Source organism: Lissotriton vulgaris, chromosome 5 (genome assembly GCF_964263255.1).
Source record: "Lissotriton vulgaris chromosome 5, aLisVul1.2, whole genome shotgun sequence".
Classification (NCBI taxonomy): domain Eukaryota; kingdom Metazoa; phylum Chordata; class Amphibia; order Caudata; family Salamandridae; genus Lissotriton; species Lissotriton vulgaris.
Window position 1 is genome coordinate 1919919344 of NC_141693.1, and position 25213 is coordinate 1919944556.

A 25213-nucleotide genomic window follows, 5' to 3' on the forward strand; every position below is an offset into this window, starting at 1 on the left:
TTATTGGCTTCATTGGAAAATTAAGGCTTTCGTTTTGTCAGGGCGGTATTTAGTGACTCTGTTTTGTGTCCATTATTTTTAGCGCTGTTAGTTTACCGGCATCGCTGTACTCGTTTTTGAGACTGTACCAACATGGCGCGCCCCAGTGACCCGGCCTAGTCCGTTTTCTTTGTTGTCAGTTTACCCGGAGATCAATGTGCTTTAAACCCGGAAAGCCTGGAGTTTGGTTTGAAATCGGTAGAGAGTGAACGAAGGAGCCGGTAATTAATTTGTAGGTAAGAAGTGGCGTCCGCGAGGGATAGCGGCAGGAATACTTTGAATAAGCAGCACGAAGCTTAAGGTTGTCTTATTTTTGTTGTAGGTGGCACTTTGAATAAATACGGAAACGCGGTGGTTTCCAACTTAAAAGAATCGAGGTAAGAGGAAGCATCGTTAGGTGGCTCATTGGTTGTAGGGTGTTGGCAGATGAATTCAGCAGACGTTTACAGTCAGATTTTTTGTTTGCAGGAATTCCAACTTCTTGGTTCTGTTGTGAGTACATGCATTTGTTTACACATTCACTTTTTCGGTGAGGTGGTGGAGTCTCTAGGTTTTATCAGTGCATGATGCTGTCATTATATCTCCATATGAAACGAAAAATGATTGCTTGTTGTTTTGTGCATTCGTATGCTTTGAAACTTGATTCTGATGAAAAGGATAATATTATGAAACAGCTGACATTAAATGTTCATATTCACAGGCCCCTGAGGAAGAGTCCAATTAGGACTCGAAATGCATCGGGCTACATCAACTATACGTTGTCAAGAAAGACTTTGTTGATACAGTGAAAATTTTGTAATGTCTTGATTTTCGAATATATGTTGAAATTTATTGAAAATGAACTGATGATTAAATATCACATTTCCAAAAAAGAATGGTGAATTTGGTTATGTGAAAACTAAATATTGTAAAAAATAGGATGAAAAATTTAGAATGTTGATACTTCTAGTGTGATTCACTAGCAGCAACAGTGCGCAGGGGTTGAGTGGTTCATCCACTCAAGTTAGGTTGGTAGTTTTGCAGGCACGGAAGAAGGACAAACGTGCCCCCGCTGCAGCACGCATGTGTTAAAAATAGAGGAGTAGAATTATAATTTTGTCAAAAGAAAGGAGTGCCTTCCACCTCACTATTTCATTTTGTCACGTTGTCCAAACGGAAAGAGCACCCACTGAAATAAAAAATGTTGTTCGACCAAATATCAAGTCTCACAGATGAGAGAGCAAAAATATTGGCATACACAGCCGAGCAAGCAACAGATATCTATTCTTTGATTCAAGAAGTAAAAACTTCGGATGCCCAGGGCAACACGATAGTACAACAATTGAAGCAACTACAATTTCTAGCCAAAAGAGAAGTAAGCCAAAAACTCCATGCATCGACCCTGGTACAGTACCACAAAGAAAAAAGGATCCCACGAGGATTGCGAATGTCTATCAAACCAATGCTCTACAGGTTTCATTTGAACAAAGATTTTATGGAAAAATGGTATCGAATATTAAATAAGTGTTCGCTAGATTTAATATTGTTACTGGTTGAGGAATTGGCTAGAGTCATTGCAGACCTGACCCGTGAAATTGATGAGATTAAACAAAACCTAGAGGGAAGGATGCAAAAGGAAGATTGGGATAAAACTTTAAATGATATTAACATCACGTTGGAAAAATATACCAAGGAAATCCAAGAAGGCAAACTAAGAAAATTCAAAAGGGACACGCTTGATTACAAGCTTAATGAAGTATATACTTGGGCTGAAGTATATGCCCAGAGGAGAGCTTATCAACCCAGAAAAAAACCAACTACTACCTCAGAGGAAAGCTTAGTCTCAGATACTGATTTAAGTGCTTCTAGACCGTCAGCACAAACACAAATTGGAGATGCATCAGGCTCCAGTGAACAGATAGAACCAGATCAAACAGCTACTACATCAAAGTCGTCTTCTTTTCCCCAGGCAGGGGATTTAACTCAACCACCAGGAAAACCAAAACAAAAACAAGGAGAAGCCAGAGAAGGAGCAAGAACAAGGAGCACCAAGTAAATTTGGTGATGAATATTTCCAAAACAGAGTTAACATCTGATGAACTTCAAGTGTTGAATAGAGGACTAGGCTTTGTCCCGACCTATGACACAAATATCTTGGAATGTGAAATTGCATTGTTTAAATTTATGAGAGTGTTAAGACTCAGGCATTTCTTTACAAATGTGGTTCCCACACAAGAAGTCAAAGAGCCCACTGAATTTATGGAATTCAAAGTTAAATCCAAATATCAATCACCAGTTTCACATAAAATTTTGGACGCGTTTGAAAAATCAGTGAGGAATGACCTAGAGAAATTGAGTTTTCACAGATCAAAAACGAAGAATCTATCTGTTCATGAAAGGAACATTTTGAAAAAACTCCAAATGAATGAGAATATTCATATTCAAAAGGCTGACAAAGGAGGAGCAATAATTGTGATGGATAAGGAATTTTATGAGGCAAAAGTCAATGAACATGTGTCAGATCAGTTAACATATCTGGAATTAGATAAAGACCCCATCTATGATCTGGAAGCAACCCTAAAAATTATCTTGGATAAAGCTTGTGAGTTTGGTCACATCTCAATGGCTACAAAACAATTCCTCTTGGTACAGCACCCCAGGCGACCCCGCCTTTATATGCTGCCCAAAGTTCATAAAGACAAATTGAACCCTCCTATGAGGCCCATTGTCACAGGTTGTGGCACGATTTTTGAACCATTGGGGCAGTATATAGACACATTTTTACAGCAATTTGTTCAAGAGTGGCCATCCTATACAAAAGATACCAACCATTTTTTACAAAAATTGAAGAACACTGCTATAACACAAGACCTATTACTCTGTACTATAGATGTAAAATCCCTTTACACTTCGATACCTCACCAAGCAGGACTGGAAGCTGTGGAATGGGCGTTGTTGGGTCTGGAAACTATTAGAGCAGAAAAATCTTTCATCCTAGAATTGCTGCATTTCTGCTTGTATCATAGCTATTTTCAATGGGACAATACATTTTTCTTGCAACAGAATGGCACATCAATGGGATTTGCGGGGGCTCCCGCATATGCCAATACGTACATGGCTAAATTCGAAGCAGACTACATTTACTCGGATAAAGAATGGCGAGACCACAGTTTGATCTACCAAAGATTTATAGATGATATTTTTGTATTATGGTCAGGCAACAGAGAAATGTTGGAAGAAAAAATGTTGACTTTAAATACTCATGTGGATCAAATTAAGTTCACTCACACCATTAGTGACCATGAAATAGCATTTTTAGATGTTTTATTGACACTAAGACATGGTACATTACAAACCGAAGTGTTTCGGAAAGAGACAGATGTCAATAACTCTCTATTGTTTCAGAGTTTTCATCCACAGAACTTAAAAATGAATTTGCCTTTGTCACAATATATGAGAATAAAACGGATTTGTGCAGAGTCTGAGACTTTGGAAAAACATTTGAACATACAAGAAGGAAAATATGCATCCAGAGGTTACCCAGAGAGTGTGCTTAAGCAAACGAAGGATAAGGTTGTCACGTTCAGCAGGGAGAATCTCCTGGAAAAGAAACCAAAGAAGATTCTAGACAGACAAGTGTTTGTTTCAAAATACTCCACAAGTTCATCAAAAATAAAAAACATAATAACAAAACATTGGGAACTCCTGCAACATGAACCAGACTTTGGAGGAATTTTTTTGCAAAAACCAATGTTTGCATATAAAAGATCAAAAAACCTAAAGGAGTTATTGAAAACACCCATAATCAAAAAGAGACAAACCCATAAAGGGATGAAAAGATGTATGAACTGTGTACACTGTCACAATGTGATAGTTGGGAATACTTTGCATCATCCCCAGACAGGAAAAACAATTGATTTACATCATGACAGTGATTGCAACTCTAAAAGCGTGATTTACTACATTAAATGTCCATGCGGCAAATTGTATGTGGGGAAAACGGAGAGAAAATTAAAGACAAGAATATCTGAACACAAAAGTACTATCAGGAATGTTAACGTCAAAAGCAATTTAGCTAAACACTGGTCAGAAAATAGGCATAACATCTCCCAGCTACAGTTTTCAGTCTTGGAAAAAACTGAATTGCAAGAAGGAGTGGATCTCACTAGATGCCTCCTACAAAGAGAGATATTTTGGATCCGGTCCCTAGGGACTCAGGAACCAAAAGGGTTAAATGAAAAGATAGACTACACATGTTTTTTGTAGAAAAAACACTGTCAGCTAGGCTAGAAGCATGTAGAGGTTTTGGCCAAGCCTCTCTTTAGCAGGGGTATGTTTGACTACATTTATAACACATGTGCACCAGAGTGTTTTAAATGTAAATTATGCACTGTTTTTACATAATTTTTTGCATTTGTATTGTAATTCTCCCGATGTATCTGCAATATTATTTTCATTTAATATTATTTTCATTTTATTTTACTCTGAGCACCCCATTATTTTTTATTAGTGAGCGTTATTGGCTTCATTGGAAAATTAAGGCTTTCGTTTTGTCAGGGCGGTATTTAGTGACTCTGTTTTGTGTCCATTATTTTTAGCGCTGTTAGTTTACCGGCATCGCTGTACTCGTTTTTGAGACTGTACCAACATGGCGCGCCCCAGTGACCCGGCCTAGTCCGTTTTCTTTGTTGTCAGTTTACCCGGAGATCAATGTGCTTTAAACCCGGAAAGCCTGGAGTTTGGTTTGAAATCGGTAGAGAGTGAACGAAGGAGCCGGTAATTAATTTGTAGGTAAGAAGTGGCGTTCGCGAGGGATAGCGGCAGGAATACTTTGAATAAGCAGCACGAAGCTTAAGGTTGTCTTATTTTTGTTGTAGGTGGCACTTTGAATAAATACGGAAACGCGGTGGTTTCCAACTTAAAAGAATCGAGGTAAGAGGAAGCATCGTTAGGTGGCTCATTGGTTGTAGGGTGTTGGCAGATGAATTCAGCAGACGTTTACAGTCAGATTTTTTGTTTGCAGGAATTCCAACTTCTTGGTTCTGTTGTGAGTACATGCATTTGTTTACACATTCACTTTTTCGGTGAGGTGGTGGAGTCTCTAGGTTTTATCAGTGCATGATGCTGTCATTATATCTCCATATGAAACGAAAAATGATTGCTTGTTGTTTTGTGCATTCGTATGCTTTGAAACTTGATTCTGATGAAAAGGATAATATTATGAAACAGCTGACATTAAATGTTCATATTCACAGGCCCCTGAGGAAGAGTCCAATTAGGACTCGAAATGCATCGGGCTACATCAACTATACGTTGTCAAGAAAGACTTTGTTGATACAGTGAAAATTTTGTAATGTCTTGATTTTCGAATATATGTTGAAATTTATTGAAAATGAACTGATGATTAAATATCACATTTCCAAAAAAGAATGGTGAATTTGGTTATGTGAAAACTAAATATTGTAAAAAATAGGATGAAAAATTTAGAATGTTGATACTTCTAGTGTGATTCACTAGCAGCAACAGTGCGCAGGGGTTGAGTGGTTCATCCACTCAAGTTAGGTTGGTAGTTTTGCAGGCACGGAAGAAGGACAAACGTGCCCCCGCTGCAGCACGCATGTGTTAAAAATAGAGGAGTAGAATTATAATTTTGTCAAAAGAAAGGAGTGCCTTCCACCTCACTATTTCAAGGTGCCAGCACCTCCCCAGACAGGGTTTTGTGTATTGGGGCAGAGAGGGCTGCATCAGCAGATGCTTTTCCAGACTCTGCCTGGAGCACACAAGGTGCTCCATGCATAGCCCGGTTGAAACCAGTTGCCTGGGCACTCCAGCCCGCTCTGGCGTGAAACTGGACAAAGGGAAAGGGGTGTAACCACCCCCTTCCCAGGTCCACCCATAGGAGGGACCTAGCAGGTAATTCAGCCCCTAAAATCAGTATAAAGATAGGAGAAGATAGAGAAAATCTAAGCGCTTCCGTTAAAGTTTTAAAACTCAATTGTAGATGCCTCACTATCGCGGATAAGTATAGAGGGTGGACCATGGAGAAAAACAGGCTAAACTCTGAATCTTCTCATATGGTCAAATAAATAGAAATAATGGATTGGTTTAAATAACCCTCCTAAAAAAAGTTTGAAGATCTGTGTTGAAATTAGTGGCCAAGATCTTTGCGTTTGGATAAAAATATCGGCTGTGATGCAAAATTAATATGACTAAAAATGAGTAGACCATACAAATAACGAAACGCGTTTAAAAAAACCAGCCCACGGAAAATAATTAATTGATAATAATATAAGACGACATTAAACAAAAAACTCTTTAATTTCATTGTGACGCAACTAATACATAGCATAGAACGAACAAATCTGTGAATATATGTTACAGAGACTTAAACCCAGTCTAATGAGAATAGTGGAAGATGGCGACCAGGTCGCCACAGGACCAAACTCCCGGAATCCAGTACCTGGATAGACTCACATGACCCCTCTGAACCAATCGAAGAATAGCAGTGGAACAAGGGTCTTGTGACTTTCAACGACCTATCAGAGACGCCCTTCTTTGAAACACGGAAGTGTTTCCAACAAATACGCGGCGTTTCGAAGGAGCAGCAATCGAGCACACACGCTGATTGTGAACGGGGGCACCGACGGACAGTAACGCTACGGGAGAAAGGTAAGAGGAATGGGCACCCGTCATAACGAGAGAGCCTATTTAAATGCTTAGAGCCTATTTTAAACCCATGGGGACGAACTTGGAACCGGAACAATGGGCACCCGGTACAATGGGGAGAGCCTATTAAATATACAAAAAATAATGATAGAGATGAACTCGAAGCAGGGGGAAAGTCATAATTTTGGAGCTTTATCACAAGATATAAAGGGAATGACTAATATTACCCTAACCAAAGAAATGGATTAATTTGGGGAATGTACTGATAAGTGGGTCAATACAGATAAGATGAGGATTCCCCCAGGGAAAACTTGAAACTACTTACCAAAAACTGTAAGAGTTAGATAATAATAAGGAGATAAATATTTAAAAACATTATACCATTGGCAGTTATATATATACTAATAAGAACAACAATGTTCTTTTCAGCCAACCTAAACAAAGTGTAAAGTGGAGTCCTATGGACAAGATAAAGTGGATACTATAACGGAAGACCCCCGTAGAACCCCTATGCGGGTTGGAATTATCACCGTATACCAATTGAGTTAACAACCAAAAACGTTTGTCAATCATATTTACCATCTCACTAACCAATACCAGATAATACTTGAAAGACATAAAATTAAATATGAATTTACTCCTACAGCTATAAGAGAACAGATCTGGAAATAGGTATTTATGCATGAAATATCAATCACATATAAACACAGAGTGTTTATACTGTAAACAACTATGAGCACGAGATACGTCACTATATCTTTGAAAAATGCCTGACACAAGGTGGTGGTTCAGGGTGGCACATACTATACAACTGGATGCATGATGGTCACAACAATTACTTGATCTCTCCATCTTATACAGGATCATAGAGCTCTTTACGATGATAGAGGTACATTATGTGTTATACAATAACAGAAATGTAGTCAATTAAGTTGTGATTCTAAATCAAAGAGATGTGATAAGATACCTTACAGTATGATTACTTATCAGGACGTGGATTGCATTTCTCAATGAGGAGAAATGTTGGATATGTACTTTGTAACTTATCAATTGGACACTTGAGTGGAATCTTGCATGAAAGGGGCCACAAGGACTGTGTAATATTGGGTTAAGATTATAATTTATGGCCAAGAAGTTCATATGAAAATGGCAACATATCTTTTGTTTTGTTTATTTTGACCTTTTACAGCCATGAAAAAGTCGTTGGGTTACACTCCCAGTCACGACGAAACACGTGTCGGCTGTGTGGAGAACTTCCAGAATTCAAGAATAAATATAATACGTGTATTAACCAAGAACTACGTACTGTGATTGTGTCAAAGGGGTGGCAACGCCTAAACATAACTGTATTGTGATATACGTGTGCTAAGGAGTTGTTTCTGTTAGAAGCGTATGCTCATGTTTGGGAGGATTAAGTGGTTCCTTCTACCTTATAGCTCCGTAAGAAATAACCTCTACACCAAATTAAATTGTGAGACACTCTAAGTGGCGCCGAATTACCGATACCAAACGACTGCTTGTGTTTTACCATCTTTTATACTACATGGGTACTGGGGGACACCTAGTCGATTGGTTATACACAGGTGTTAGGGCGCACGCTGCGATCACACTTACTTCACTTAGAAGACAATGGTCTGAGCACTCTATCACGGAAATCACTGATAAGGCATGGAAGAGCATGCTAGAACACCCCAAAAGAGTTTCCCGTAATGCCAAAGAAAAGTTCATTCAGACCAAGGTCCTTCATAGATCGTATCTCACCCCCAAGCGGATTCACCGCATGTTCCCGACGCTTCACATTGCTGCCCCCACTGTAAAGGAGATGAGGCGGACTTCCTCCATATGCTGTGGTCCTGCCCTTGTCTCCAGGGCTACTTTGAGGGGGAGGGGTTCGTCAATCCCTGAGCGAAGTCACACAAATCCCTATATCGGATGATGTCCTGACCTGCCTCATGAGCCTCCGTAGACACTTGAAAGTCCAGAAGGTACGACTGAGGTTTATTGACTTGGCCCTCATATTAGCAATAAGAGCCCTCACTATGAGGTGGAAATTCCCTAGATGCCCAGTGATATCCAGCTGGCAAGACCACATGATTCAATGGGGTAGGGCTGAAGGTGCAGCCCTTCAGAGAGAAGAAGAGAGGGGGCTCCGAAAACAACTTATTTCAATGGACTGGGAGATTATACTACATGAGTTTGAATCACTTGACTTATTACCCCCATGGGGTACCCCAACCTCATAACATGCAAAGTCAATACGTGACTCATCCGTGATCGATCCCAGGACGCCGACCCATACAGCACATCCCATGATCACTGCGGACTCTCCTAGTACTACATTGCTAGCATCCCCATTCAGATTACAATGGACAATGAAGGCACTGACCGACCAGGAGCGGGGACTGGGTGGGTTAGAAAGGGTGGGGATATGGTTGAACCTGTTATTCACTAGAAATGCAACTACTTTATACCGTGTAGTTATCTGCCATAACTGCAATGACTTGCTAACCACATTGTCTTCTGATACCATTTATTCTCCGCTTCCTGTTAAATAATAAGGAAATAGTAGGGCAGATTCATGAAACGGATATGTGTTATCTATTGTAAGTACAAAACAGCTATCTGTTTGTGATGTTCCTTGCATCGAATTTGATATAAAGGTCATTAATAAAGTATGTTTAAAAAAAAAAAGGCAGCTGCTGCCAAGAAGAACGATGGGTTGTTTGCCACTTCAATGTTGAATTCCATTGTCGATAACTAGGATCAATCAATCAAACATTTATATAGTGCAGCAAATCACCCGTGAGTGTCTTAAGAAGCTGGAGCTGTTGGCTGCTGCGTGGAGGTTTGATCATTCAAACTTCCAGGTCTTTAGTCAGCAAGCTATTCATGAAGAAACAAGTCAACGCAGTGTCATCTGCCTGCTTCCACATCCTTCAGATCTTCAGGTGGCTCCCGGAAATAAGCTTATGGAGGAATTTGAGATAGAGCCATTTATGTTGATGCTTCCTGGATACCATTTGCATCTGCTTAGAACAATACTTCCATTGCATGTGTGATCTGTCTCCCATGTTAGCCTGCTACGTGTGTGCGTGTTGGGCTGTGTGCTGTTCAAGGCAAAGAGAGTATAATTGGTAGACTCCTCATAGTGTGGGATGAGCGAATAAGTTGAGTCAATGGTGTAAATTCTGTGGGTTCTGCTGGAAACCTTGTCAATCACTCTGTAACTGTATGTGCCAATCTCAGATATTTGTAAATGTCCTGTGAAGTGGGGTCAGCCTCTGAACCAATGCTTCTTCTGCTTATGTAAGCTTTGATAAGTTAGTAGTCCCATCAGTTACCATACAGAGTTGTTCACATAAAAAAAGGTTTTCTCAGTCTGTTACCAGGAAGCAGAGTCGGTGAGCAAATATGTATATAAAAATCCAACAAATAGACTGGCCACAAATGTCATTGGGACAAAGGGCCTTGGTGTTAGAGATTGTGTGTTCTGATCACTCATCAAAGACAAGACAATCTTTCATCAGTACAAGTACAATTTAGTATACTAGAGGAGCATCTATTGTGAAACTGTGAAACAAGAGACAAGTCACCAAAAGAGAAGAAATGGAATTTACATCTGTACAGAGTGTAAACTCAACTGAGTGAATGTTAAAATCAGATCACTGAGATCTGTGCCTAGAATAACTTTACTGATAATTGAGGTACTTGGTCTTATTCCCCTTCTCAGGTCAAATAAAGGAAAATGTGACATTAGGTAACAGTAAATCTGAGGATTGGAAATTTGAATAACTCCCATTATTCATCTTTGCTAGAGAATTATCCAATGCATCACCCCTTGAAGTTATCTGTCCATAGAATTAGGGTGGAGAGGGAAGGAAGAGCATAATAATTGGTGGTGATGGGAGTGGAATGAGGCGTGGTGAGGGACTGTAGAATGGAACATACTGAGCCAAGGAGCATTCTATAACTATAATGTGTACTTCCAGGCTGCAAGGTTTTAGTACATATCCGTTGGTTTGGGCCCCTCTAGGTGTGTTCTGGTGATTCCTGTGCCGTTAATCTACCTATGATCCTTGCATATTCTTCTTAAGTGTTGACATTTTATAGAGAGTTGAGTGTAGAGAGCAGTGCAGGGAGAGTGGGGTGAAAAGTCTAGAGGTGAGCTGGGTCAGGGCTGGAGTGCAGAGTTTAGATCTGAGAGGAACAGGAAGTGGGCAAGGAGTGAACGTGTAATACAAATGAGGGTTGGAGAAGAGTGTTGGATGACAGGTTGAAATGAGATTTGGAATAGACAGTAAAATAATTTGGACTATAATGTGTCTTTTTCTCTCTTCAGCAACATTTCCTGCAGAATTGGGTAAGTTTGTTGAATAGATACAAAATGCCTGTGTTTATTCAATGTCACATTTTATTCGATGTCATAAACCCTCCATGTTCTTCTTACTTTCAGATTGGAGATACATCAAAAGCTGTTCATGTGAGTTAAATTATTCATATTTACAAACTGTAAATCCTTCCTTAAGGTATCCTGATGCACCGAGTCACCAAGGGGAGAGGGAAAGTGGGATTATTAGAATAACATACGTTCAGACCAAATCATGAAAGCAGCGATGACAACTTGGTGCCATGGGACAGGTGGTGACAAGAAGTTGGTTTGATAGGATGATAACATGATACCTGTGTCCACAAGTACCATTGCATCTAGCACCTCAAATCCTTGAATTAAAGGTCATCTCAAAAGTTCAAGACTTGTGACTGAGACACCAACTACATTGGAAAGTTTGATCCTGGGTCTAATAGTTCTGCTTCATTGTCCTGCCATAACTTGTCAACTCTTTATAGACTCACGAGGATGCTCTCAGTTCTTTTCGATTATCTTTCTTTTATTATAGATATGGGTATCTGCACAATTATACATTTATCATAAGACAAAAAAACAATGTAAATACATCAATACATAATCACGATTAAAAGTTGATCAAAATCTTTTTGTAGTACCCATCCATTTTAACCTGGTTGCACTCAAACACAGCAATCCAGGGGGAGGTAATCCTATTTGCACACTACCTAGCCAGAGAGGCAACATATCTATTTAGTCATTTATATAGCATGTAACCAACATATTCAGACATCCTATTTCAATTTAGATGGACTCCTCCTCTTCATATGTCGCTGCGTTTCAGCCCACTGAGTCCGGCCTCCTCAGGACAAGGGTAACACAATTGAACACAAATGCTCCTTTCGTCGGGCCACAACAGCTTCACAAACTCGGACCCAGATGCCATCATGCATCTGTACCTGCTGAAATAAAGTAAAATAAGTATCCTGTCGGGGAATCTCACATGACAAGATCATGACAAGCCAGGACTGGGGTACACACATCGACATATGAAGAGGAGGAGTCCATCTAAATTGAAATATGATGTCTGATCCTCATATCCTGCCTTCCCTTTCAGAGTTGGCCTTCTACCACGCACGGAACCTGGGCGTCATTCTGGACTCCTCACTCTCGATGACCAGACAAGTCAACGCCGTTTCATCATCTTGCTTCAACATTCTTCGCATGCTCAAAAAAACATTTCGCTGGATCCCCCCTGAAACTAGAAAAACAGTCACCCACACACTGGTTACAAGCCGCCTGGACTACGGAAACACCCTATACGCCGGTAGCACCGCAAAACTTCAGAAAAAACTCCAACGCATCCAGAACGCATCAGCCAGACTCATACTAGACATTCCGCGTAAAGATCACATTTCTGGTCACCTGAAAAACCTCCACTGGCTCCCCATCAATAAGAGGATAACATTCCGCCTTCTAACCCACGCACACAAAGCACTTTACGAACTTTGACCCGAATGCCTCAACACACGACTTTCCTTCTACACCCCCTCCCGCCAGCTACGTTCCTCCCACCAAGCCCTTGCTGCTGTACCTCGCATCAACAAAACCACCATGGGAGGAAGATCCTTCTCCTACCTGGCGGCTAAAACCTGGAACTCACTTCCCATTCACCTTCGCCTCACTCAGAACCACCTAGCATTCAGAAAGCAACTTAAAACCTGGATATTCGACAAGTAATTCCCCACCCTTCTCCAAGCGCCTTGAGACCCTCTGGGTATGTAGCGCGCTATATAAATTACTGAATTGAATTGAATTGACACTCGGGCATGCCTTGCCTTGATTCCCAAAGCCTGCACAGGCTCCCCAATCATGATGCATTGCAGTGTTCACCACACCTTAGTACAGACCTGGTACACCTCTTGTCTCCTTACCCTGTGCTTTTCCCTCCAGCATCTACAGATTGGCTCGATGCCCCGCCGTACTTGAACTTCCCTGAATTATTCCTCTTAGTTAGGTAATTTCCACTGCATCTATTGTTTTACTTCTCGTTTCACGTCACTTTCCCGGGACCGTTCCTTTATTCATCTTTCCCTCCTTTCTTTTCCCTCAGAGCACTACCCTAAACTATATGGCCATTGTCCTGATGATGACCTGCAATCATTCAGGTTAAAACGCCGTCGACTACCCAGCCTAGAACTCAGGCGCTGTTGGGGTCAATCTATTTACCTGAATACCAAAGAAACACTGTTTTAACATGCAATTTTGACCCCCTTTATTTTACTTTAATTTTGTTGCCGTTCACGCTGTACTTCACACTCCTTTGTCACTCTGCCGCCCCACTCTCTCACTTACACACCCAGTGCTTACCCTGTGTGTTATGGTCATTATGTATTTATGTACTGTAGTGCTTCTTAACTACTCATGGGATTATAGTTTATTTTCACTTTCTTTACCAACGTTTTGGTCTCCCTCTTTTATTTTCCCTCCCAAATTGTGGTTGATACCACTGCTCTAAACTGTCTCTTTAGGTCTCGCCCGGTCGGTAAATGGCCACCTACATCTGGCCCTTAGTCTTCTCAGAACACTTTAGAAAAGATTGGTTCTGACATACTGACAAATCCAGTAGCAGTTTTAGAACAAGCATTTGCAATGCAATAGGTCTCGCATTACTGAATGTTTGAGCTATTTGTGTTGCATTATTATTAGCAATGCCAATAGCTCAAACTTTAATAATGCAAGACCTATTGCATTGCAAATGCTTGTTTTTTTAAATATTGTCCAGCTGAGACATTGTTTTTCATACAGGTCTCCATCAACATTGCTGGATTGAAGAACCTGTCCATTAATTTTTTTAGCATAGAGAAACTTCAAACTAGACCTTGCACTTTCAAATACTTAATCCTGATCTGGGAAAACCTTTTCCATTTGGAATTACGTCCATGGTATTTCACGTGTTGATACTACCCTACTCAGGCATCCCAACTCAGGCAGCCCTTTTGAGGAACATAAAAATCTGACTAATCTCCATAGATACTGCAGAGGATAAGAAAGAGTAAGGGCCTGATTTAGACTGTTGTGAATAGACAGTCAATTATCTGCAATGGGCGTGCCATATCCGTCAGATGTATTTAGGATTTGATGGTTGAATTGCCATAACAGTTGAAAGATGGTGGTGTTCCTTAAGTCCTTGGTTAACGGTTCCTCTGTCCACATACAAACCCTCATCAAGGTTAGTTTACAAGACATTCGTCCCCAATATTTAGAGTTGTCACAATGGAGGACAGCAATTGCAGATGTGTCTGTGAAACACCCCTGTTCAAAATCACCTCCTCCCCAACACCGGCTGCTCCCACTACGAAAGAGGTCTAGAAACAAACTAAACCATATCCGACTAGCTATCGAGCAATCTTTATAAAACCACCTAGGTGCAGCATGTACATCTATTTGGTTTCACAAGAGGTATTTTGATGCACTTAAGTCAAGTCAAGTCAAAAGGTAAGTTTATTTAGATCGTAATCTTTAAACCAATACATTGCACTTAGTTGAGTTAAAATATTTCCCATCAACAACAATGCATACAAATTTCTAGTTAAAATCTCATTCCTTTAAAAGAAAAATGTAAATGGTCTTCCCCAAGTCATATGACATTTAAAACTGGGTGCACATATGATTGATTCCTCCAATTGATTTGTATCCTAATAAAATTAATAAAACCGATTATCTCTAGACACAATTCTGTTTAAAACATTAAAATCTATTCCTGACTTATTATAAAACTCTGTACAACCTTTATAAATTCCCCGAGTGCAATTTTGATGCACTCACAAAGGACCACAAAGGAACAAGCTACTGAGCCCCAACCTTCCTCAACAGCCGAGCAACCCATAGTCCACTCCGGATTTTCTCATAAAGTTTTCAGGAATTTAGCCGGATTATGGAGTTTCCATACCAGCCTAAGGCCATCTCAGGATGTTTGTAGTTTACTGATTCCATCATCTACATTCGATGCGTTCCTCAATGATACAGAAAGTGCTGCTGCTATGGGTTCATGGTCACCAAATATTGATGGAATAATAGCTCCATGAACTAGTACATTGATTAGGCTGCTAGAAATAAAAATGTAATCAATTACTCAAGTAGACTCACTACCCATATAGGTAGGCTACTCATATAGGTAGGCAGTCATAGTTCGCTAATGCCTCCCACGTCCATAATTTTACTCTGATCATGAAAAGGTCAATTCCTCTAATTCCTTGCCTCTATGGTCTGCACCCTTCACAATATGCTGTACCTTATTTATTTATTTATTTATTTATTTGACATAAAGGGCTGGGCCAGCCTACTGTTGAAATCACCTGCTAAGCATAGATGCGCCTGGTGCCCTGTGACAGTTGTCCACGGACTCGATAATTCTCGCTTCGGTGCCCACTCTAAGCACGAGTTCACACTATGCAGCTCTGGGCAACAAGCTTGCTTAATCTCCACAACGGCCCCCCGCGGCGGGATGCCTGGCTTTCACCTTGGGGAGGCCCAGCACGGGTGATCTCACAGGGAAAAACCAGGACGGGTTCCCAAGGCAAGCGCCGAGATGCCCAAGGGTAAAATCGAGCGCTATATAAGAACACACATACATACATACATACATACATACATACATACATACATATTAGTGAACCAATAGAGTCAAAAAAGGGAAATTCACATTTGGTGAATTCTTATGATAAAAATTAATTGTGAATACACTTGGGTTCCCCGTAATGAGTATAGCCTGAAAGTAATTTCCAGGTGTTTCCAGGGCCTGGGCAATAACAACTACTGATCGATTAATCCAGATCGATAAACCCCTAGAGGCAGGCCCATGTTGGGACGGTTTAGCATGCATGGTAAAACACTGAAACCTCTTGAACACAGAGCTGGGGGTCCCTGGTCTCGGTATATAGCAGGATGTCATAGTTTCATATAAATGGCTGTCAGTCTGGTAGGTGCACCTTGGTCTGAAGGCCAGCTACATTCCAACTCAAACTTCTTAGCGGGGATGACTGTAAGTTAGGATTTGCAATTGATGGAATGTACTTAAGAGCAGGAAAAAGCCGTAGTCTGATCAAGCACTATGTCCTGGCTTGTGGCTGCAGATCCAGACGGTCAATCAATATGTGTGAGCTCAGACAAGATTGCAAATCTGTACATCTCCAAGGCTGGCTTAGGTTGTAAGTTGCCACACTTGAGAGAAGGCAATGTTGGTTTGTAAAAGAAACCCAGAGGTAATATAACAATCCCTGACCTAGAAAGCTTGCCACCTTCCTGTGAATTAAGAAAGCTTCTCACACAGGCCAGATCTCTGAAATTCACCACGGTGTAGTCCCCCTGTATGTTTTTACTCGTTTACTCGCGGGTCCACCCAACCAACTTTGCATGTCATTAAAATCTCAGTGCATTCCATGACATTGAACTTTTTGTGCCTGTAAAGCTAATGAGTTGCTCAGTTGTTCCCAAGATTCAGACTGATTACGAATCCGGCTTGAACCAGCACATAGGGACACACTGCCTGCGGCAAATTTAGAGTTGTATTGTATGGGCAGATGTGACTAATTATCCACTAGTAATGAGGTCACAGGTAAGCGTTCGTCCCTTGAATTTGAGACAAGATGGTCATTAATGCAGGGGCATGAAGCAACCACAGCTGTTGTGAGAGACAGTTGCCCACTAGGACCTACTGAGGGAATTTCATGCGGCTCATTTAGCACAGGGATTAATTATCGTTTGTATTTAAAGATCCGGCTTCCTTATGAGTTGTTTCCAGGTGAGTGCTGCAACGGGTGACAACACTGGGATTTGAATTTGGGTGCTTCCTACCTATATCTTCCGTTCAAAGACTGGCCACTTGCTTTTCAATGCTTTTATGATTGGTTGGGGCTTTGGAACATGATGAAAATGCTGTATATTTTGCTATATGTGATTGTGGATTTCTATATGTTGTCTTATTGACCATTTAGTCTAATTCCCTGGTCTTGTGATTTCTTAGGCATAGCATTGTTTGAGATGCAGTTTGTTCCCTTTCACATGGGTGGGAACTGCACTGGGAGTGATGCAGTGAGGTACTAGTGTGGGTAGCATGCAGCGTTTGGGGGTCTATACTTTATTTATATTGCTTATTTGGGTCACAATTTGGGGGCTAATCCTTCAAGTGTCGGGGGACATCTACACTACATGACATATATTTATTGTGAAAAGAACTTGGTCACCTATATTTTTGCAATCCATGGTATGTGGGTTTCTGGCCTGCCCTTGGGCTTATGTGCAATATTATAACAAGGAACATTGCAGTTTGGGGGAGGGGTAGTAATGCATATTTGGTGTTTACTATGGCTGAATAGTGTGAGACACGGTCGCTCCAGACGCTGCTCCCCGCTCCGATTGCCTGCTGAAGTGCCTCTGCTTCCCCATCTCGCTCTTCCGCAAGTACCCACAGAGTGTAAATCGATCTGCCTTAAGGAAGGAACCTCGCTGTGCATTACTGTGTCTTAGCGCTCCGCCTGCATAACAACGCTGCTATTAATCACCTGGCATCTAGAATATTGTAGCGCTGCTGTCACTATTGTCTGCCTGATCTAACCGGTGCCTTTATTATTCAGATCGCGCTATTCAACTCCTGTGCCCCATTCCGGTCAGATATCGGCTGAGGCCATTTTGGGATTGCTGTTGTTGTTGTTGTTTGCTTACTGTGCCTTCCCCGACCAGTCCCCGCCCAGCTCCCGCCTCCCTGCTGACCACCCCTCCCACTGACACCATTTGCCCCGCTCGCCCGCCACAGCGCTGTGACCGTCATGTTTTCAACAGACACGGTCGCTCCAGACGCTGCTCCCCGCTCCGATTGCCTGCTGAAGTGCCTCTGCTTCCCCACCTCGCTCTTCCGCAAGTACCCACAGAGTGTAAATCGATCTGCCTTAAGGAAGGAACCTCGCTGTGCATTACTGTGTCTTAGCGCTCCGCCTGCATAACAACGCTGCTATTAATCACCTGGCATCTAGAATATTGTAGCGCTGCTGTCACTATTGTCTGCCTGATCTAACCGGTGCCTTTATTATTCAGATCGCGCTATTCAACTCCTGTGCCCCATTCCGGTCAGATATCGGCTGAGGCCATTTTGGGATTGCTGTTGTTGTTGTTGTTTGCTTACTGTGCCTTCCCCGACCAGTCCCCGCCCAGCTACCGCCTCCCTGCTGACCACCCCTCGCCCCTCCCCCCCTCTCCATCCACTTATGACAGTTGTAGATTCGCGCAGCGGTCAAGCACAGCGGTCGCGCCCCAGTTGCGCCGAAGGTGCGCCAAAGGTAAGCCCGTCTACGCCCGTCCGCGCCTGGACCGCGCCCAGCGCCAGACCCCCTGGCCCTCGCAATGCCCAGCCCTCCCGCATTACTTACGACGCCTCCACCCTCCTAGCCCTTAACCCCGGCCGCTCCCCCAACTGCGTCCAAGCCGCTCCTGGACACATCCATGGACCCTTCTCTTGCAACTCCTGCAAGTTCGACGGCACCAAAACCAGATCCTCATCCACCAACACCAATCAGAGACCTGACACCAACCACCTAAAATGCATCCTGCTCAACACCCGCTCGGTCCACAGACACGCCATCGACCTCTGGAATCTACTCAACACCATCTCACCGGACGTCGCCTTCCTAACAGAAACATGGATGAATGCCTCTTCAGCCCCAGACATCGCCATTGCCATCCCGGAAGGATACAAAATCATCCGTAAGGACCGCATCGAGCAAACAGGAGGAGGCATCGCTATCGTCCATAAGAACTCCATCCGCATCTCAACCAGCTCAGACGTCAACCTTGCCAGCGCCGAACACCTCCACTTCCAGATCCACACCGACCCCAAGACCACACTCAGAGGCACCCTCCTCTACCTACCTCCAGGATCCCGTGCACAATTCAGCGACAACATCACTGACTTTATCACCCCACACGCCCTCCCCTCCGAGGACTACATTCTATTGGGAGACCTCAATTTTCACCTGGAAAAGAGCAACGACAGCAACACCACCACCCTTCTGGACAATCTTGCCAACCTCAGACTCAAACAACTTGTCACTACCCCCACCCACATTGCAGGTCACACACTCGACCCTATCTTCACCTCCAGCAAACATGTCTCCTTCAGTCACACCACAGCTCTTCACTGGACGGACCACAGCTGCGTTCACTTCTCCTACAATAAGACCACAATCCACAACCATCCTCAACCCACCATGCGAAGAAACTGGAACAAAATCACCATCGACCAGATCTCCTCATCGCTTCTTCTAAACCCCCCCGCCCACTCCTCAAACCCCGACCAAGCAGCCATTAACCTCACCCAATGGATATCCAACAGCGCCGACATCCTAGCACCGTTGAAAAAACGTCAAAGCAAACCAGGCAGCAAAAACGCCTCCTGGTTCAACGATGATCTTAAGAAATCGAAGAAACACTGTCGCTCCCTCGAGAAGGCCTGGAAAAAAGACCCAAACACCAGCACCAGAGACGCCTTCAAAAACGCCACCCGCATACACCACCAACTAATCCGGTCTGCCAAGAAAGCCGCATTCAAAGACCGTCTAGATAACAACGCCCACAACTGCAAGGAATTATTCAACATCATCAAAGAATTTACCAACCCATCAGCCAACTCCAACAACATCACCCCCTCCCAAGCCCTCTGCGACTCCCTAGCTTCCTTCTTCCACAACAAAATCGCAGACATCCACAACAGCTTCGACAACCAACCCGAAGACCAACCCACCCAACCTTCTGCAGGACCTTCACCCCCCTTGAACATCCTTAATGACTGGAACCCAATCTCCACTGAGGACACCATCCGCCTGATGAACTCCATCCACTCAGGATCCCCAACTGACCCATGCCCTCACCACATCTTCAACAAAGCAGACTCCATCATAGCACCATACCTCCGAGATGTCATCAACTGCTCCCTCAACTCCGCCACCTTCCCGGAAAGCTGGAAACACGCAGAACTCAGCGCCCTTCTGAAAAAACCCACAGCTGACCCCACCGAACTCAAAAACTACCGCCCCATCTCGCTTCTTCCAATCCCGGCCAAAGTCATCGAGAAAGCTGTCAACAGCCAGCTCGCCTCCTTCCTCGAAACCAACAAATCCCTCGACCCCTCACAGTCCGGCTTCCGAGCCAAACACAGCACTGAGACCGCACTTATCGCAGCAACAGATGACATTCGAACTCTACTGGACAATGGAGACACAGTCGCCCTCATCCTCCTCGACCTCTCCGCTGCCTTCAATACAGTCTGTCATAGCACCCTACTACAGCGCCTCAGAAACGTAGGAATCCAAGGAAAAGCACTGGATTGGATCACCTCGTTCCTCACCGGAAGAACCCAGAGAGACCGCCTCCCACCATTCAAGTCAGAGGCCTCTGAAGTCATCTGCGGCGTGCCACAAGGATCGTCACTCAGCCCCACCCTCTTCAACGTATACATGAGCCCCCTTGCGGCCATCGCTCGCCAACACAATCTCAACATCATCTCCTACGCGGATGACACTCAACTGATCCTATCACTCACCAAAGACCCTAACACCGCCAAAACCAACTTACACAAAGGAATGAAAGAAGTAGCCGTGTGGATGAAACACAGCCGTCTGAAACTGAACTCAGACAAAACAGAAGTCCTCATCTTAGGCACCTCCCCCTCCGCCTGGGATGACTCTTGGTGGCCAGAAGCCCTTGGAAAAGCACCCATCCCGACGGACCACGCACGGAACCTGGGCGTCATCCTGGACTCCTCACTCTCGATGACCAGACAAGTCAACGCCGTTTCATCATCTTGCTTCAACATTCTTCGCATGCTCAAAAAAACATTTCGCTGGATCCCCACCGAAACTAGAAAAACGGTCACCCACGCACTGGTTACGAGCCGCCTGGACTACGGAAACACTCTATACGCCGGTACCGCCGCAAAACTCCAGAAAAAACTCCAACGCATCCAGAACGCTTCAGCCAGGCTCATACTAGACATCCCGCGTAAAGAACACATCTCTGGTCACCTGAAAAACCTCCACTGGCTCCCCGTAAATAAGAGGATTACTTTCCGCCTCCTAACCCACGCACACAAAGCACTTTACGAACTTGGACCCGAATGCCTCAACACACGACTGTCCTTCTACACCCCCTCCCGTCAGCTACGATCCTCCAACCAAGCCCTTGCAACTGTACCTCGCATCAACAAAACCACCATGGGAGGTAGATCCTTCTCCTACCTGGCAGCTAAAACCTGGAACTCACTTCCCACTCACCTTCGCCTTACTCAGAACCACCTAGCATTCAGAAAACAACTTAAAACCTGGATATTTGACAAGTAATTCCCCACCCTTCCTCTAGCGCCTTGAGACCCTATGGGTATGTAGCGCGCTTTATAAATCACTTGACTTGACTAGACCGGGTTTAGGGGAGCATCATGTTGCCCTCTCAGGGCTTGTAGTTGCAGTTGCTGTTTGAGACATTTTTGTGCGGGTTTTGGGCTGGGCTTGGCTATTTCACGTTTTCTTCCTCCAGCACAGTTGTGGAGGACTGAATCTGAATATGGCAGACAGAGTATTGAATTTTCGGTGGACCATCTATTGTTTTCAATGATGTAACAGTTGATAGCATAATTGAAATGTGTTAAACGAATGTGGTAGATGACTGACCGAATTTCGTCCATCAAACTGCCAAAGTCTAAATATAGCAGATTGTCTAATGGTAGAGAACCCACATTTTGATATATTGTCCGCCTTCACCAAATTCTAAATTAGGCCATAAATCATTTATTGGAGGATGAGGTTCATCCCACTTGCAAAGAGGGAAATTGTGAGCAACTGGTAAACATAGAATCCTTGCCATCTTCCCTTCCATAATCAAACTCAGCCCACTTTATTCCATCCTGGAACACTACACATCATGTACAAAGTCAAAACGAGCAATGCATATGAATCCTCCTAATGAACATTGGCAATAGCATTGAAATGACAGTCGTAAAATAATAACAAACATATATGGATTACATTCATAATCAGGAGTTATATTGCATCCAATGTGTACCTAATTCCAGCTTCACCTTGCAATTAATCCATACATTCCCATTTAGTAATTCCACAAAATGTCTTCAGACCCTCCCAACCTTCAGTATCACTAGAAAGGAAAAAAGACCCTTGTATTATTTTCTCCCTAGTTTCATGCAGAACCTCTCCCAACATAAAACCTTCCTTTTAATCCATTCCTCTGGTGACTGATTACTGTTGTCACAAGCATAGTTCAATACACCCATAACATTCCACAATTGTTTTCCCATCAGTGTCCTCCTTCACATACGCCTCTTGGAACTACTCTTTAATACTCATTCAGTCCTCCTATCCCACCTTTCGACAACAGCATTGCAGTGGGGGCAACTACGCTCAAATACTTCTACGTCTAATCCCATGATGGTTAAAAAATCCCCCAAATCAACCAAAACTAATATAACACCATTGTCCATGACTATTTCTTTGTGAAACCTTCCCTAGTGAATAGTTCATTGAGAAAGCAAATTGCTTCTGTTTTATTTACTTCAAGCCGTTGTAACGGCATACTTGGGAGAGACACCAAGAACAGCAAAATATCAATAGAAATTTTCTTACAAAGCCCTTCAAGTTGCACGTCCAGCTCGCATGGATATTTCACTGTGCTTTTTGATTGGTCACTTCTTTCACATGATGCAAAACTTCTCCTCTTCCCATCATGAAACCCTGGCCGCCAAAAATAAATTAGTAGACTTTTCTCAATCAGCCTGGATTTATAAAGCTCAGAAAATCACCCGTAAGGGTCTGAAGGTGCTGGAGGTGCTAGCCGACTCGTGGTACTCAATCAAACAGCCATGTCTTGAGTCCTTGTCAATAGCGATGCAGTGCTCCTCAAGTGCAAGGGAAGGTCTTTGCAGGCTTTGGCCACTTTCTTGTGCTGACATGCCACAGTGACCTTCAAGAGCCATTGCAGTAAGGATTTTGGGGCAACCAATTAATGTCAGCTTCAGTCACTGTCAGAGGTTGCTGCATTGAGGACTGGCAACTCCTCGAGTTAAATGGAGAAAAGACCGAGGTACGTATCTTTGGAGGACCTCCTTCCGCCTTGTCCTCCAAGTGGTGGCTAAAGGAACTGGGACAGCTGCCAAAGCCCCCTACATCAGCAAGCAATGTATGGTTCATATTTAGTTGTAATATCTCTTTCACTGTACAGATCCATTAGCGATTCTACCTGGTTTTCTATTTGCACCTCTTGCTCAAAGTTTTACCACTGGAGCATCGCAAGTCAGTAGTCCAGGTGGTAATAATTTCTTGTCTGGCCTACTGTCATTCATTCAATGTTGGTCTTCCCGCAACCTTACTAAATAGGCTTCAGTAAATTCAAAGATAACCCTCTGACTATTACATGGCATCCCCTCTTGCAACTTAATTTTAGGGCACCATCTGGCGCTACATTGGCACCCAGTGCATAAATGTTCTACCTTTAAAGCTGTTTACATCTGCCAAACGGATCTCTCTTGCAGGCCCCACAATACTAGGGCGTGTATTACTCCTTATCATCGTCCCCACAGTTCCCGCTCAGCTTCTAGATTCATGATCACCATGCCCTCCTGAGTGGGCTATCCTTCCACTATCAGTCCTTGCAGCTTTGGAGGGATCTATCTCTTATTCAGAGCTCTATTGAAGACAATGGAGCAGCAGCGGCCTGTATAAACTGGTATGTACGTCCACTGCTCTCAACATTAGTGTCCTAATGTCCTCTGACTTTCTCTTTACCCTGTCTCTCTCAAATATATATGATTGGACAGGTAAAAGCAAAAGGCAGAGGCCATCTAGTAGGACTCACGGAGCCTTCAATCTTCCCTCCTTCTGTAGCTCAGTGTCACTGACACTTGAAAAGGAGGAAGGTGTGAACGCTGCTCAGCCCCTCGGTCTCCCTGGCTTGGCTGAACTACAAAAAAACAGTTTATCTGAGCTGGGGAGAGCAAGGCACAGTTCTTGCGGTGAATGATCAACAATTATCAGCTGTGACCCTGCCTGCAATAGTTACCAGTAGAAAATTCACAACAAGGGCTGTGAATCAAAGGTTTCAGAGCGTTGGGGAATTTCAACCCTCTCGATCTGCGAAGCCAAAGCCACCTTTGTATCTCATTTTGACTGATAAAAACATCCATGATGGGACATCACAAATGAGCTTAATGGCATGTAGGAAATGAAATACCATTATTCTTAAAAAAAAAAAGTTTAAAAAGAAAATGTCCAAATATCATACAACTTTTGGTGGGCCCTCCTGAAATACAGAAATCTAAAAAGATACCTGTAGTCAACCCTGCAGAGAGCTAATGTGAGAGCACTAGTCTAGAAATCAATACATTTTGGAAATCGCACAATTATTATTATTGTTGGGTCGTTTAATCAGAGACAATAAGCAACTGTTTTAAACATTGGTTTTAAATAATACTTTCACGGTCCAGGTATACAAGGAGAAATACATAGACATGTATGAATGAGACTGCACCAAGTTATCATGAGAAGTGATGTTACTACTTTGGTGGTGGTGCTATAACTTGGGATATCATTAGTTCGTTACATGTGTTGTAATTTATGATTAGATGTGGTACAGTTGATGTTGCTCTTGTTGTCTTGGTGCCTGTACTCTGGGAAATGTGTGTTGCTGACCACTGATCTCTATTGTGATTGGCAGGTTGCTTATCCCTAATTTCTTCTGTGATTTACTGGTTAACAACAAGTTGATGAGAGGCAAGGTTATGGAGAATATTATGTTGATGCCTGCGTAAAGCATCAGAATGGTGCGCCAAAAGTGACCGCCGTTTGAGGGCGCCTCTAGTGGTGAACTATATTTCCAGAGTTCCCAGGCCTTATGTGAAAACGGTGTGTCTTAAGGCCTCACTGTGTTATCAACTTCCGTCGTCGCCAGATTCGTAGGTAAGTTAACTGTGAAAATAGGCGAGTAGGTCATCTAAACGATCCCGTGAACGGTATTCAGTTAGAGAAATTCTCTATAACCTTGCCCTGAAGAAGCCCTCTTGAAGGGTAAAACGCGTTTGCTGTATCCAAAAGCATTTAAAGGATTGTTTCAAATAAAGGACTTACATCGGAAACC

The 25213-nt window shown here is 43.0% G+C and overlaps 1 protein-coding gene across 1 annotated transcript in view; it reads left to right on the forward strand.

Annotated features, from left to right (window-relative positions):
- Positions 1–25213, forward strand: part of LOC147717723 (pyrin-like) — a 141900-nt gene that overhangs the window by 95255 nt on the left and 21432 nt on the right. Inside the window, exons 8-9 of the mRNA XM_086919875.1 lie at positions 11024–11044; positions 11138–11164. Of these exons, the coding sequence (XP_086776001.1) occupies positions 11024–11044; positions 11138–11164 (48 nt within the window). The remainder of the gene's footprint in view (positions 1–11023; positions 11045–11137; positions 11165–25213) is intronic.